The sequence below is a fragment of the Entelurus aequoreus genome, linkage group LG08, assembly GCF_033978785.1.
Source record: "Entelurus aequoreus isolate RoL-2023_Sb linkage group LG08, RoL_Eaeq_v1.1, whole genome shotgun sequence".
NCBI lineage: Eukaryota > Metazoa > Chordata > Actinopteri > Syngnathiformes > Syngnathidae > Entelurus > Entelurus aequoreus.
In genome coordinates, this window is record NC_084738.1 from 57,815,480 (window position 1) to 57,832,979 (window position 17,500).

General features: G+C 39.1%; 1 protein-coding gene across 3 annotated transcripts in view; it reads left to right on the plus strand.

Moving 5' to 3' along the window:
- The window catches only part of myo1d (myosin 1D), a 177,203-nt gene that overhangs the window by 48,341 nt on the left and 111,362 nt on the right, over nucleotides 1-17,500 (plus strand). For all 3 annotated transcript variants that reach the window (XM_062056916.1, XM_062056917.1, XM_062056919.1), the window contains exons 2-8: nucleotides 2,056-2,264; nucleotides 3,479-3,572; nucleotides 8,357-8,522; nucleotides 11,050-11,103; nucleotides 11,174-11,269; nucleotides 15,992-16,108; nucleotides 16,199-16,402. In XM_062056916.1, coding sequence (XP_061912900.1) covers nucleotides 2,056-2,264; nucleotides 3,479-3,572; nucleotides 8,357-8,522; nucleotides 11,050-11,103; nucleotides 11,174-11,269; nucleotides 15,992-16,108; nucleotides 16,199-16,402 — 940 coding nt within the window. The remainder of the gene's footprint in view (nucleotides 1-2,055; nucleotides 2,265-3,478; nucleotides 3,573-8,356; nucleotides 8,523-11,049; nucleotides 11,104-11,173; nucleotides 11,270-15,991; nucleotides 16,109-16,198; nucleotides 16,403-17,500) is intronic.

Consider the following 17,500-nt stretch of genomic DNA (forward strand, 5'->3'; position numbering starts at 1 on the left):
GCCATGGCATGTCGCCACGATCAATTACATTTAGGGGGAACACTGAGTCTTTATCTGAAGCAAGAACTAGCTTAACGCCAAGCATAAACATAACATAAATGAAGTGCTTTCTTTTACCTACTTCGACCTTGTTTTTACCTTCGTTTACCTTATTTGTTACCTTTTACCTACATTTCACCGTCTTTTTACCTTCTTCTACCTCCTGTTTACCTACTAATACTTTCTTTTCACCTACTTTTACCTTATTTTTTTACCTTTTATCTACTTTTCACCATCTTTTAACCTACTTTTGACCTTCTTCTACCTCCTGTTTACCTACTTTTACTTTCTTTTCACCTACTTTTACCTTCATTTACCTTCCGTTTCCTACATTTTACCTTATTTTACCTTCTATTTACCTTGTTTTAACTCATTTTACCATTTTAGTATGTTTTACCTACCTTTGCCTTCTTCTACCTACTTTTACTTGTAGTTTACCTTTTTTGCCTACTTTTATACATAGTTTACCTTCTTTTTGCCTACTTTTACCTTCCACTTACCTTGTTTGATCTCTTTACCCATTTCCTACTTTTCACCTTCTGTTTCCTACTTTTTACTTTATTTTACTTTCTATGTATCTTGTTTTAACTCCTTTTACCCTTTTCCTACTTTTAAATACCTACTTTTACTTATTTTACCTACTTTATAATAATTTTTACCTTTTTTTACAGACTGTTTACACTTCTTTACAACTACTTTTAATTACCTTGTTTTACTTACACTTAACCTTCTTTTTACCTACATGTACCTTATTTTACCTACTGTTTACTTTTTAAAACCTTATTTCACCTGCTGTTACTTTTTACTTAATTTACCTTCTCTTACCTATTGATTACTTACTTTCTTTTACCATCTTTTACCCTCTTTTTCTTATTGTTTACCTTCTTATTACCTTCTTTTAATAAAAATAATGGATTGGATTTATATAGCGCTTTTCTAGACACTCAAAGCGCTTCACAAAGAAGTGAGCCACAGCTGCCCTGGGGTAGACTGACGAAAACGTAGCTGGCAGTTTGCGCCTACGGCCCCTCCGACCACCACCCATCATTCATTCACCAGTGTGAGCGGCACCGAGGGCAAGGGTGACGTGTCCTGCCCAAGGACACAACGGCAGTGATTTGTATGTCAAGAGGCGGGGAGTGAATCTGCAACCCTCAAGTTTCTGGCACGGTTTCATGCCGCCCCATTTTATCCATCGTTTACCTTCTTTTTACCTAACTACCTCATTTTACTTGCTGTTTACATAATTTAAAAAATCTTTTTTAACCTACTTTTACTCATTGTTTACCTTCTTTTACCTGCTATTACATACTGTTTACCTTCTTATTACCTAACTACCTTCTTTTACCTTCTGTGTACATTATTTTTACCTTTCACTTACCTGCTTTTACTTATAGTTTGCCTTCTTTTTACCTTCTTTAACCTGCCTTTACCTATGTATGCTAGCTTTTAGCTAATTTGGTAGGTATACACCTCAGTCATATTTTGGTACTTGATGCATGCTAATGTTAGCATGCTAGCATTTCAAACAATTTTTTCAGGTACACATCTCAGAGTAGTATATATTGGTACTTGACACATGTTACAGTTAGCATTTTAGCATGCTACGATTAGCATGCTAGATTTTTAACTGTAAGTTAACACTGGCGAGTAAGACCGGATGTTTTGGTCTGATATTACGGGGTTATATGTGACATTTTGCCCACACCCTAAAGCAACAAAATTAGCCTCGAGAGGTCTCGTATTAAAAAATTAAAATTTCTAAGCTCTGCGTGAGGAGTGTTCACTTCATGAGCAGTTAGAGATGGAGAAAATTCAAGCTGCTTCTAGGCTGCAACAATTTTTATTAACCTTCTGGTATTTATGAACGTTTATGCTGCTCATAAAGTTCATGTTTATAGTGTCAGTGGAAGGTTTTAAATCATTTAAAAATGCATATTTTATTTACATTTGTGCTTTCAAGCTATCCGTCAAGGTGTCCTCCGTTTGTCCCTCACCCTCCACCTTGCCGTGCAGGTTCGAGAAGGGGCGGATCTACAGCTACATCGGCGAGGTGGTGGTGTCGGTCAACCCGTACCGCGCCATGAACATCTACGGCCGCGACATCATCGAGCAGTACAAAGGCCGCGAGCTGTACGAGAGGCCGCCGCACCTCTTCGCCATCGCCGACGCCGCCTACAAAGCCATGAAGAGGCGGAACAAAGACACCTGTATTGTCATCTCAGGTAACACCCCCACCCCGCCCCCTCGCCTTACCTTTATGGGTCCCAGTGCAAAGTGCAGTAAAAAAAAAAATCACATTTAAAGCACTCAAGCCATTAAAAAGTTGAATGTAAATCAGGCGCCACTCTGTGGTCAGAGATGGAACTGCAGCTCACTTCTTGAGGTTTGCTGGCTCCAAAGAAACTAAATTATAGACTCCAAATATAGAAGATCACATTTATAAAGACTGAGGCCTGGAAACTCTGTTGTGTTTTAGGCAGGGTGAGTCATCGGCTTGATTGGAAAATCTTTGTCTATTTCTGACGTGGTGCCACCGCAGTGCATACTACAGGACATAATAATACTGTAATAATAATAATAATAGCTTAACATGTGTGCGATAATTTAATGCTACTTTTATATCATAATTATTTTATTTTTTTATATTTGTAAGAATTAAAGGGGAGAAAAGACACAAAAAGACGCTCGTTTGCAGCAACTTTATTTTTATTATAATTATAATTAATTCGTCATCTAAACAGGAATATATAATCATCCCGGTGAGAGCAGACATTGTACAGTAAGTGATTGTTTTAATATGTTTGTATGTCTTGTTTAGCACTTAGCAATACTGCTCCACGATGCTTAGTGTTTGATCAAAGCTGCATCTGTTTAGCACACAGCTTCTAAAACTTGTAGATCATCCTTTTTATATTCAGGCTCAAAAATATGTTTCTTGATCATCATTTGCCCCAAAGTAGTTTTTGTTGTCTTTCATCAAGTCTGCCATGTGTTGTTGTTGTTGAAGGGAAAAGTGAACGTTGTGATGCATCTGTGAAATTAATACGCCGCCGTATGGTTAAAAATGATCAAAATACGTAAATATTACATGTTATTATGAATGTTATTATATTACATATACCCTTACAGAGTGTGTATAAAACCTTGATGGAGGTTTTTTAGAGCGCTTTATAGGCGAAATAGAGCGGCTCCTATTTGCTCCATTGTTAGCTGACTTTTGCTAACCTTTAGTTATGACTTAGAATGCAAAAATACATATGTGTTATTGTTTTATATAAGGATAAGGAATGATAGACAACATTCCAAAACGTGTAGTTCCCCTTTAAGTGTATATTGTGTGCAATGAATGACAATAAAAGCTTCATGTTTGCAGTGGAGTGTATTAAAAAAAAAAATTGTCTTGTTGACTGACTGGAGTTTGTTTGCTGTGTTTCAGGGGAAAGCGGAGCAGGAAAGACGGAGGCCAGCAAATACATCATGCAGTACATCGCTGCCATCACCAACCCCAATCAGCGGGCTGAGGTTGAGAGGTGAGGGAGGCAAGAACCTGCAGCATGTTCACACACGCACACACACACACACATACTGGTTATCATTTGGAATGGGGACCAAGTTTTTGATCATCACTTGTGGGGACCACCCTTTCTACAGGTTGTGGAGGCATACAAAAATGAGGTAAAATGGCCACTGCCCAGTTAGCTCATACATGTCTTTAAATCTCTGGATTGATGAAGTAATGTGCTGATCATACTTACTGGGGAAAAAGAGTTAATATGGTTCATGGGGACCAAATTTAAATAATTTTGCATAATTCACACAAATTTGTACGTGACTACTGAGGACCATTTAAAACAATATAAATAAAAATAAAGTTCAAATTAAATATGACATGATCCTCAGAATACAGCACTACCCTCATTCTCATTTCGGGGGACTTTAATCATGTTTCTCTGGACTCTATTTTACCCACTTTCCATCAATATGTACACTGTGCAGCACTGGAAAATAAAACTCTGGACTTACTGTATGCTAATTCAAAAGATGCATGCAGCGCCACTGCCCTGCCCTCCTTGGGACGGTCTGATCATAATCTGGTGCTTTTAACACCTCATTACGTTCCTGCTGTGAGGAGGCAGCCCATCTCAACTAAATCCGTGCAAATGAGAAGTATTGAGGCGGGCATAGCCTTACAAGACTGCTTTGAGACTACAGACTGGGAAGTACTCTGTAAGCCTCACGGAACAGATATTGACAACCTCACAGACTGCATCACTGACTACATAAATTTCTGTGAGGACTCCATCATCCCTCCAAAAACTGTCCACTGTTACCCAAATAACAAGCCCTGGATCACCAGCCAGCTAAAGGTGCTGCTAAATAAAAAGAAGCGAGCCTTCAGATCCGGTGATCGGGACGAGTTGAAGAGGATTCTGTGGCAGCTCAAAGTTCAGCTTCAACAAGGGAAAGATGCCTACAGGAGGAAGCTTGAAGCTAAACTCCAACAAAACAACACTCGTGAGGTTTGGAAGGGTATGAAGGCCATCACAGGCTTCAATAATAAAGCCAAACTGCTGGATGGGGGTGTAGATAGAGCCAACGAGCTGAATTTGTTTTTCAATAGATTTAGCAACGCACCCCTTACTGGCCCTCCCCCCACTACTCCTGTTCTCACACCTCCCCTGAACTTCAACACACTAACTCCATCTCTTTTACCTGCCACAGCCGTTTCTTCACCCCCTCCCCCCTCCCTCACTTCCACCCCCACTGAGAAAGCCAGCTCGGTGTGTCTGACACCTGGACTTGTAAGACGGCAGCTGGAGAGAGTAAATCCAGCTAAGTCAGCAGGCCCTGACCGAGTCAACCCCTGGGTCCTGAAGACTTGCGCTGCTCAGCTAACTGGGATCCTGCTCTCCATCTTCAACCTGAGTCTGAAGCTAGAATGGATACCAGTGCTATGGAAAACATCCTGCATAGTGCCGGTGCCCAAGAAGCCCATACCATCGGGCTTGAACGACTTCAGACCTGTTGCCCTGACGTCCCAGGTCATGAAGGTCCTCGAGAGACTTGTGCTGGATCAGCTGAGACCACTGGTGGCTCCTTCCCTGGATCCTCTACAGTTTGCATATCAGCCCCATGTAGGAGTGGACGATGCTGTTATCTACCTGCTGCATCATGCTCACTCTCACCTGGATGGTGGGAAGGGCACTGTGAGGATCATGTTTTTTGATTTCTCCAGTGCCTTTAACACCATTCAGCCAATTCTGATGAGTGACAAGTTGCTCAGGATGGGTGTCAGTTCATCCATTGTCTCCTGGATCACTGATTACTTGTCTGACAGGCCCCAGTTTGTGCGATTGGGGAGCTCCCTGTCGGATACTGTGGTCAGTGGTGTAGGTGCTCCACAGGGGACCGTCCTGTCTCCTTTCCTGTTCACCCTGTGCACCTCAGACTTCCAGTATAGTTCCAGGTCCTGCCACCTGCAGAAATACTCTGACGACTCTGCTGTGGTCGGGTGTATCGGAGAGGGACGGGAATTGGAGTACAGGACACTGATCGCTGACTTTGTGGAGTGGTCTCAGGCGAACCATCTGGTCCTTAATGTGGACAAGACCAAGGAGCTGGTCATTGACTTCAGGAAGAGAGTGACCCCGGTGGAGCCCATCAAGATCCAGGGCCGGGAGGTGGCAGTAGTGGAGCAGTACAAGTACCTGGGAGTCCACTTGAACAGCAGACTGGACTGGAAAGACAACTGCAAAGCTGTTTACAAGAAGGGCATGAGCAGACTCTTTTTCCTGAGGAAGCTTAGGTCCTTTAATGTGTGCAGCAAGTTGTTGGAGATATTTTATCAGTCTGTTGTGGCCAGTGCACTGTACTTTGCAGTGGTTGGTTGGGGGAGCAGCGCCAGCAAAAGGGATTCAAACCGGATTGATAAACTGATCCAGAAAGCCGGCCAAACTATTGGCACACGGTTGGAGGCGTTTGTGTCGGTGAGGGACAGGAGGTCACTGGACAAACTGCTCGCCATCACGGACAATCCTGCCCACCCACTCCACCTGACAATTAAGGGACAGCGGAGCTCATACTCCAACAGGCTCCTTCAACTTCCTTCCCACACTGTGCGATTCAAGAACTCCTTCATTCCGTACTCCATCCAGCTGTACAATCACTCGCCATACAGCAATAGATGACATCTGCCTATTATCTGACACCTGACATGTTAGCTACTTCTCTTTGTTTATAATGTCTATCTTCTATTTCCTGCTGGACCTACTCTCTATTTTATGCTGCTGCTGTTATATATACTGTATATACTGTAATATTGTACATGGTCATTGGTATATATTGTATATATGTTATAGACATAATATAATATATCTGTATATAAATTATTCTGTACACATATTATGTATATATTCGTATATATGTTAGATTTTTTTATAGCTTTTTTAGTCTATTTATACCTGCATTGTCCTTTCCATCCTTACACTTTCCATCATTGTAACTGAGCTACTGTGTTGAACAATTTCCCTTGTGGATCATTAAAGTTTGTCTAAGTCTAAGTACAGCTGTCCTCTTATAGGAAGTTTCACCACTTAAATGTTAAAGCAAATCCGGCATCTTCTGTGATATTACTGAAAACTGCTATTTAGCAGTAATGAAGTTGTCAGCTACAGCCCGATGAGGGGGCTGCTGTGCAAATGTCTCACACTCAAACTAACCAGTAAACATGTTTTATGGGCCAAAGCTTAAAAATCACTTAGGCATCTTCAGAATGGATCTGACTATCATTTAAAAAGGTTTCCCTATAGGAGACCTGTTTTTTTGTCCCCATACCATCAGAGGTCCCCTAAAGGTGACTGTGTAAACAGAGCGATGTCCCCATTAAGTAAGCATTGCCAGAACACACACACACACACACACACACACACACACACACACACACACACACACACTCAAACTATAGGGAGGATGTTTCTACCTGGGGGGTGTGATGGTCTTCGGGACGTCCTGCCTTGCCCCCTGAGGTGTAGCTCTCCTCTGGCAAAGGTCATGATCCTTCCACAGGTTCACAGAGATTTGAGATGTTATTCACTGTAACGTTTACAGCGGTTTTTACACGAAAGTACTGAATTTTCCGGATTATAGAGCGCAAATATAAGACGCACCCACTAAATTTTAGAATCGTTTTTTCTTTATATTAGCCGCTCCGGACTATAAGTCGCAGATATATACGTTTACACATAAATATTTAGTAAATGTTTATTTACATACCTTAATTGTTTCCAAACGGTGTCTGTAACGCGGCAGTAAAACGGCTGATCAAACAAAACAGAAGTCATTGTCGTGGACCCACTCGCTGCGGAAGCTAGCTCTCCAATCAGCTAAACGGACTCAATAACTCCACAATGACGTTTTTGTGACACAATACAAAAATAATGCCATTGTAAGTAATAATACTAACAGAGACACTCTTAAACCTGTTAGCATATTAGCTAATGCTAACGACGTTAGCTTGATTACATTATGCATGAAAACACTCCGACAGATATCACGCATGGGACGGATTAGTAAGTAGGAATTGTATTAGTTGTATTGTAAAACTTACAACCGTTGCTTGGAGTGAGGAAAGAAGAATGAATACGAGTAGAAACGTTACGGGTGGCTCGAGCAAGGAACGGCACTTCTACGTCCGGTTGACAGCACCAAATGGAAGGAACTCGTCCAGAAGATGGCGCCATAGCACAAACAATAACAAACCTTTTCAGTGTGTTTGCATGTGTTTTATGAAAACTATTTACAGTAAAACTCCATAAATTAGCTGCAGGGTTTCAAAGCGAAGGAAAAAAATAGCGACTAATAGTCCGGAATTTACTGTACTGTAAATTGGAAAATATCTTCTATTTTTACAGTAAAATTTGGGCAACCGACCTGCCAGTTTTTTTGTGTAAAATCTATGACTATTGTTCCTACAGTGCATTAGTGTAAATACGGGTTGTCCAAAGTGCGGCCCCCACTGAATGTGGCCCTCGCTGGGAAAAGTTAGGACCCCACTGCTGTAAATGGATTATATTATTACAGTAAAGTTCTGTCAACTTAGCTGGCAGTTTTTTACCATAAAATGTACAAGCTTTTTAAATGTGCAAGAACTTTATTAGGGCTTTTACGTTCATTTCTGCCAGGTGTTGCAGTGATACAGTTGTATATCGTCACAGACTCTTTATTTCTCTCTTGAAAAGAATGCTGATCGCCAAATAAGGCTACAATCAGATTGGACCATGAAGTTGTAAAAGTAACCGAGCGCCTCCTCCCGCAGGGTGAAAAACACGCTGCTCAAGTCCAACTGCGTCCTGGAGGCCTTCGGAAACGCCAAGACCAATCGCAACGACAACTCCAGCCGCTTCGGCAAGTACATGGACATCAACTTTGACTTCAAGGGAGACCCCATCGGAGGACACATCAACAACTACCTGCTGGAGAAGGTGCCTAGTTCTAGCTAGCTTCAGTTCTAGATCCACCGATTAGTCATCATCGGCGCCGATATTTGACATTTTGACCTACAGTTTTTTCTCGGTTTCAGCCTTTTTTTTATCAGTATGAGCGTTTTTTTATTGGTATTAGCCTTTTTTAAACGATATCAGCCTTTTATCGATATCAGCCTTTTTTCATTGGTATCAGCCTTTTTTTTTATCAGTATAAGCCTTTTTTATCGGTATCAGCCTTTTTTAAAATCGATATCAGCATTTTTAAATTGATATCAGCCTTTTTTTTAAAATCAATATCACCCTTTTTATCAGTATCAGCGTTTTTTTTTTTTTTACCAGAATCAGTGTTTTTGTTTTAATCGGTATCAACGGTTTTTGTATCGGTATCAGCGGTTTTTGTATCGTATCAGCCTTGTTTTTTCAGTATCAGCCTTGTTATTTCGGTATTAGCCTTTTTTTAAATTGTTTTAGCCCTTTTTTTAACGGAATTAGCGTTTTTTTTGTCAATATCTGCCTTTTTTTTTTTACAGATATCTGCCATTTTCTTAATCGATATCAGCCTTTTTTATCGGCACCAGCCTTTTTAAAATCGGTTTCAGCCTTGTTTTATCAGTGTCAGCCTTGTTTTATCAGTGTCAGCCCTTTTTTAAATCGGTCTCAGCCTTTTTTTAAAAATCCGTCTCAGCCTTTTTTTATCGGTATCACCCTTTTTTTAATCGTATCAGCCTTTTTTTTTATTCGATATCAGCGTTTTTTAAATCGGTATCAGCGTTTTTTATCTGTATTAGCCTTTTTTAATCTATCAGACTTTTTTAGCGGTATTGGCCTTTTTTATCAGAGTCAGCGTTTTTTAATCGGTATCAGCCTTTTTTAAATAGTATCAGCCTTTTTTTAAAATCGGTATCAGCCTTTTTTTATCGGTATTAGCCTTTTTTTTATCGGTAATAGCCTTTTTTAATCTATCAGACTTTTTTATCGGAATTAGCCTTTTTTATCGGTGTCAGCGTTTTTTAATCGGTGTCAGCGTTTTTTAATTCGGAATCAGCCTTTTTTTAATCGGTATCAGCTTTTTTTTAATTGGTGTCAGCCTTTTTTTAAATTCGGTATCAGCCTCTTTTTTTATCGGTAATAGCGTTTTTTTATGGGTCTCAGAGTTTTTTAATCGGTATCAGCCTTGTTTTATCGGTATCAGCCTTGTTTTATCGGCATAAGACTTTTTTAGACTTAGAAAAACTTTAATGATCCACAAGGGAAATTGTTCAACACAGTAGCTCAGTTACAATGATGGAAAGGACAATGCAGGTTTAAATAGACTAATATAGCTATAAACAAATCTAACATATATACGAATATATACATAATATGTGTACAGAGTAATTTATATACAGATATATTATATTATGTCTATAACATATATACAATATAAACCAATGACCATGTACAATATTACAGTATATACAGTCTATATGACAGCAGCAGCATAGACTTTTTAATCGACACCAGCCTTTTTGTAATCAGTATTAGCCTTTTTTTAATCGGTATCAGCATTTTTTAATCCATATCAGCATTTTTTAATCCATATCAGCTTTTTAAACATCAGTATCAGTCTTTTTTAAATCGGTATCAGCCTTGTTTTATCCGTGTCAGCATTCTTTTATCGGTATCAGCCTTTTTAAATCAGTATCAGCCTTGTATTATCGGTATCAGCCTTGTATTATCGGTATCAGCCTTTTTTAATCGGTATCAGCCTTTTAAAATCAGTATCAGCCATGTATTATCGGTATCAGCCTTTTTTAATCGGTATCAGCCTTTTTTATCGATATTCGCCCTTTTTTAATCAGTATCAGACTTTTTCAAATCGGTGTCAGTCTTTTTTATCGGTATCAGCCTTTTTTTTATTGGTATCAGCCTTTTTTTCAATCGGTATCAGCCTTTTGTCATCGGTATAAGCCTTTTTTTTATCGTATCAGCCTTTTTAATTGGTATCAGACTTTTTTTTGATCATATCAGACTCTCTTTTTTTCTCTCTATCAGGCTTTTTAAATCGATATCAGCAGATACACTGTCTACACATGTGACATCAGTATTTAGTATGTAAAACAATTCAATAGTAGATAAGTAATAAGCACTGCTCAAGCTCCAGCCCTTTTGGAGGAGATGAGTTATTGTGATCTAGAGAATTTTTTTAAATGTGATTTTGAAATCGAATGTTGCTGCTCCTCGTAGACACACATAATAAAGGTGTTTGATGTTTTTTGACGATAAATTAAACACAACATCAAACTTTATGTCACTACTGGTGCCACTTTTCCTAAAAAATAATGTTCAGAAAACAACTTAAAATCTTGTCCAGATGTTTACTGACATATAATATTCATCTTTAAATAAGTCTAAATATGGCTTATTAGCCAATTTGACTACTAATAATCGCTATCGGCCCTGAACAATCCATATTGCTCGGTGTCTAGTTGACTTGTCCACCATGGATAGTATAGTAATGTGACATATTGATATCACCCGCCAGTCCAGAGTCATCTTCCAGCAGGAAGGCGAGAGGAGCTTCCACTCCTTCTACCAGGTGAACACTCGTCTCACATTGTCGTGCTGCTGCTGCTGCCAACAACAAACCTGTGTGTTGTGTGTACAAGCTGCTGAAAGGAGCCCCGGAATCTCTGCTGCGTTCTCTACACGTCCAAAAGGACCCAAAGAGCTACAACTACATCAAAGTGGGAGGCCAGATAAAGGTCAGTTGCTTTTTTAAAATTCATCCCTTCCAAAAAGTGAATCCATTTTCCCTGGATGTGCACAAAATGATGTCCGATAAAATTAAAGATACGCTCTGACAACCGTTAACAATAAAAAAAAAAAAATGTACCAATGTGACGAGATTGCCCGTCCAGGTAGGTTAAGGTGAGCGAATCAAGCACTTCCTCTCCTCCAACTCCCCATTAGCGCTGTGAGGAAACAATGGCGTCCATCGTGTGGGTCTTTTCCTGTGCTATTTGCACCAAATTTTCTGACAACATTCCCCGAAGAGGGGAATAAAAACATTGCGCTTCAACACATCGAACCTTATTAGCCAGTTACCACTGTATTTTTAACCTTTAGCGTCAAACTCAATTTCATTGAGGGCCACTGGTAACGGTGAATATTTATGAATGTAATTGTGGAATCGCCTCGTGATATTATTACATTATTGTAGGGCTGCAACTAACGATTAATTTGATAATCGATTAATCTGTAGATTATTACTTCGATTAATCGATTAATTATCGGATAAAAGAGACAAACTACATTTCTATCCTATCCAGTATTTTTTTGAAAAAAACCAACATACTGGCACCATACTTATTTTGATTGTTTCTCAGCTGTTTGTAAATGTTGCAGTTTATAAGTAAAGGTTTATTAAAAAAAAATTAAAAAAAAAACTGCGCATAGCATAGATCCAACGAATCGATGACTAAATTAATCGGCAACTATTTTAATAATCAATTTTAGTCGATTTAATCGATTAGTTGTTGCAGCCCTCCATTATTGCATTCCATTATTAGTTTGTTTTCACGTACAAATTGATGGATATCTTGCCTTGAAATGGTGAGTCGAGGTGACAAGCAGACATTTATTTCTATTTTTACAAACAATTGTTAAACAGTATATGATATATTATTTGTTGCATGAGCAGATAATGATAAAGTTTAAAATATGTTCACTATTATGCACTACATAAATATTTTCTGACAAAATTGAAAGGATGGATACATTTAGTTAGAAAAGATGAAGTACAGTGCTTTATTTATTCTAATTTAATTTTTGCTTTTTGTAATTGATTTCATAATTATTTTATGGAAAAAAATATTTATTAATCATTACTATTTTTTACAAAAAAAAATTTTTTGAAATACTTTATTGGAACACACAGATTATTTCTGAGCTTTCGCGGGCCACATAAAATGAAGTGGCGGACCATTTCGTGCCCCCGTACCCTTGTGTTTGACACCTGTGCATTAGGGCAGTGTTTCTTAACCATAGGGGCATAATTGTTGGGCCGCCAAAAAAATATCTTGTTTCTGAGCTGTGGTCCGTATGGGCCGCGGTACTCAGTTGTAATACACTTTTCCACCACTTGTGGCAGTAATGACAATATCAAACTCTGAAGCTAAAGTCCCAGAAAAGTTTTTTGAGTGCAAAAATTAGGACAAAAGCGGTAAAGCTGTATTTTCATTATATTTCATTGACTGCTTATTTAGGAAACATAGTATTTAAATGTATTTTCCATTCATTATGTGGAAGTCCCTTCTTATGCAGTATATATTTGGTTAGTACTTTTTTTTCTAATCTGCCTGACCTAAGCCTAAGGTTTATGTGTTAGATAAATAATAATCTTTGTGATTGATGCGTTTTTACATCAATTGACAAGGTTGTAAATTATATAATTATGGAATATGATTAAAAACAAGAGTGAGATTACTCATTCGGTATTATTTGAAAGGGAGCCCCGGGCTCCCTCTGTAGTGGAAAAGGTAAAAAAAAACCATAACCTTAGGGGATCATAGGGACTTATTAATCTATATGTTTGCTTTATTTGTTGACCATCATTTTGAAAAAGCAGGTTGGTTTTTCTTGTTCAATAAATGGGTCAATATAAAAATAAGAATAATACAAGTTTGAGCCCGGCAACATGAAAAAGTCCTCAGGGAGTTAAGAGTATAAAAAATGTGTTCATATTGCTTATATTTTTTTCGCTTAAATCTTTCAATCAGCTTCCGTCATAAATAAAAAATACTAAACATGCCAAGTTTTTTTTCCTTACTTTAAACCTCTGAATGCCCATTTTTTTATTGTGTTATTTACTGTATTTGAAAAATTTGCATAAAATGAGTCATCATCCATATAATAAATGTTAAGGGGTTAAAGGGTAAAATGGTTCATATGTAAATATACATAATATTACTAATGAAAGTAATTTTGTTATATTACAAACTTAATGGCAGTTTAGCATCATGGGACACAAACAAGTTCCCATGTATTACCAAAAAGGAAAATGTTTAACTGTACAGTCATTACATCATCATGCATTTTCTAATTTCAGCGTTTTGTTTTGAAGAAAAGCCTAAAAAGAACACTCAAATAATCAGATCAAATTGGCATTCAAAGGGTTAAAATACAGTTAAAATGATTGTTACGTCAATTTAGGCTTAGTAGAAACAAATATGAATGCATTCATAATTCCCTGAGGACTTTTTCGTCCTGATGGGCTCCAACTGCTATTGAATGCAGGCACGTGAAATGACCCAAATTTAAACATTAATTTCCGCGTCAAAATATGACTTTTGCGTTGTTTTAATGAAATATCGTAGCGTGTAAGGATGGGAATCGAAGGAGCAACACACGACACCGGAAATGGCGGGGGGTGTATATTGTAGCGTCCCGGAAGAGTTAGTGCTGCAAGGGGTTCTGGGTATTTGTTCTGTTGTGTTTGTGTTATGTTACGGTGCGGTGCGGATGTCATTCTTGTTTGGTGTGGGTTCACAGTGTGGCGCATATTTGTAACAGTGTTAAAGTTGTTTATACGGCCACCCTGAGTGTGACCTGTTTGGCTGTTGACCAAGTATGCCTTGCATTCACTTGTGTGTGTGTGAAAAGCCGTAGATATTATGTGACTGGGCCGGCACGCAAAGGCAGTGCCTTTAAGGTTTATTGGCGCTCTGTACTTCTCCCTACGTCCGTGTACACGGCGGCGTTTTAAAAAGTCATAATTTTACTTTTTGAAACCGATACCGATAATTTTGAAACCGATACCGATAATTTCCGATAATACATTTTAAAGCATTTATCGGCCGATAATATCGGCAGTCCGATATTACCGGACATCTCTAGACACAACGGATGTGACTTGGTTTGTAGAAGCTGGGGATCGAACCAGGAACCCTCAGGCTGCTGGCACGGCCACTCTCCCAACGGCGCCACGCCGTCGCTAGCTGGCTAGCTTACTTGCTGTCTCTCCGAGCCACAACGTTGATAACTTTCTGCGTCGCTGCTAATCATGTTTGGATGATTATAACACAAACACTGTTAGTTCCGAACCAGTTGCGGGTTTAGAGTATTTATTAGTAGCCAGTGAGAAAATATATTGTTGACATGACGACGTAAACAGGTCACAAGACCGAAGTGTATTTCCTCTAGGGCAGTGTTTTTCAACCACTGTGCCGTGAGATACAGTCTGGTGTGCCGTGGGAGATTATCTAATTTCACCTATTTGGGGTAAAAATATTTTTTGCAAACCAATAATTATAATCCGCAAATAATGTGCCATTGTTGAGTGTCTGTTCTGTCTGGAGATCGGCAGACTTACCACGTTATACTCTTGCATATCATTAGGTGGCAGCAGGTAGCTAATTGCTTTGTAGATGTCGGAAACAGCGGGAGGCAGCGTGCAGGTAAAAAGGTGTCTAATGCTTAAACCAAAAATAAACAAAAGGTGAGTGGCCCTAAGAAAAGGCATTGAAGCTTAGGGAAGGCTATGCAGAACTAAACTAAAACTGAACTGGCTACAAAGGAAAGAAAAACAGAATGCTGGACGACAGCAAAGACTTACTGTGGAGCAAAGACAGCGTCCACAATGTACAGTACATCCGAACATGACATGACAATCAACAATGTCCCCACAAAGAAGGATAAAAACAACTGAAATAATAGCGGTCAAGGAAGACATGAAACTGCTACAGGAAAATACCAAATAAAGAGAAAAAGCCACCAAAATTGGAGCGCAAGACAAGAACCAAAACACGACACACAGGAAAACAGCAAAAAGCTGCAAATAAGTCACGGCGTGATGTGACAGGTGGTGACAGTACACCTACTTTGAGACAAGAGCTGTATTGATGCATGCTTGGTTATGCTTTAAAGTCATATCCAACAATTGCGACAACAACTTTTTATTGTCAATATCGGCTGCTGAGTTTCATTTTTTAATGATTTCTGCTGGTGGTGTGCCTCCGCATTTTTTCAATGAAAAAAATGTGCCTTGGCTCAAAAAAGGTTGAAAAACACTGCTCTAGGGGGCGTGGCTACAGGCCAGAGTTGCCAACGTTTTCAAAGTTTTTTGCATGTAATGCAATGACAACAATGTTAGTAAATATCAACAACAAAAAACTAACGTTTCTGTGGTACGTTAAATTGGACAAATAATTGTCAAAAAACAGCCAAATGAGGTTGGTAGATGAGAATAAATCTAAAGGTAACGTGTAGAAATGCACCCAATTGCAAGAAATGTAGTCTTGATTTTCAAAATTTCTTTTCAAGGCTTGCGTGGCAGCACTTTGTGCTGATAGAAATGTTCCTCCTTTTTTTGTCGGTTTTCCTCTTTTCTTTTTACCCTTAAAGAGTGCTCAAATGCCTGTGAATGGTTTCATGTTGCACATGCTTAGCGCTAGCACTGAAACACAACCTCCGCTTTGCGTCTGAAGTCGTGCATCAACGACGGCGCCGATTTCAAAGCCGTGGCCGATGCCATGAAGGTGATCGGCTTCACGGGGGACGAGGTCCAGACGGCGTACAAGATCCTGGCCACCATCCTGCACCTGGTAAGCACCCACCACTCTCCCCCCCCTCTTCCTTCAACACGGCGCCACGTCTCGCTGACCGTCGGGATGTGTGCCCACTGTCTCTCTCAGGGGAACCTGACCTTCGACTTGGACGGCGACGTGACTTTTATCGAGAACACCAAGCTGACGTCGGTGATCGGGGACCTGCTGAGCACCAAGCAGGACAACGTGGAGAAGGCCCTCCTGTTCCGCACCGTGGCCACAGGCCGCGACGTCATCGAGAAGCAGCACACGGCGCAGGAGGCCGGCTACGGACGAGACGCGCTAGCTAAGGTGACGCTCGATGCTAATGTCACATTAGGGCTGGGCAATACGGCTGAAAACTGTATCACGATATCAGTGTTTTATATCAGGCGATATCGATAATTATTGTTTTTTATGACCTATGTTGAAAAAATATTGAATATAAAATTTTTATTTGAAAGGAAATTTCAACAAAAGCACGGAAAACACTCAGACAATGTAAACAAAATAGTAAAATCACATTGAACACTTAACAATAATCTCTTAAAATAAAGGTGCAAAAATAATATGTAAGAAATGCTTCATAAAGTGTAAGAAAATAGTGCAAAGTGTGAAAATGTAAACATAGAAAAACCTGAGAACTATTTTCTGCAGGTTTAGTGCTAGGAAATAACGTCTGTGTAACATTAATTTGCCCTGTTATTCTTAACTATGGAAAGGAATTTTTGTTATGCATTAATTATTTAAATATTATTACCGTATTTTTCGGACTATAAGTCGCTCCGGAGTATAAGTCGCACCGGCCGAAAATGCATAATAAAGAAGGAAAAAAACATATAAGTCGCACTGGAGTATAAGTCGCATTTTTGGGGGGAAATTTAATTGATAAAATCCAACACCAAGAATAGACATTTGAAAGGCAATTTAAAATAAATAAAGAATAGTGAACAACTGGCTGAATAAGTGTGCGTTTTATGACGCATAAATAACCGACTGAGAACGTGCCTGGTATGTTAACGTAACATATTATGGTCAGAGTCATTCAAATAACTATAACATATAGAACATGCTATACGTTTACCAAACAATCTGTCACTCCTAATCGCTAAATCCCATGAAATCTTCTACGTCTAGTCTCTTACGTGAATGAGCTAAATAATATTATTTGATATTTTACGGTAATGTGTTAATAATTTCACACATAAGTCGCACCCCCGGCCAAACTATGAAAAAAACTGTGACTTATAGTCCGAAAAATACAGTATTATTATATCGGTCGATATCGATAATTATTGACTTTTTTATGACCTATGGAAAATAAGGTGCAGGAGAGAATATATTCAATTTCAACCTTCCTCTGATTATAATGCCGTCAGTTATCAGGGCAGAAAGGAAATGTTAACACAA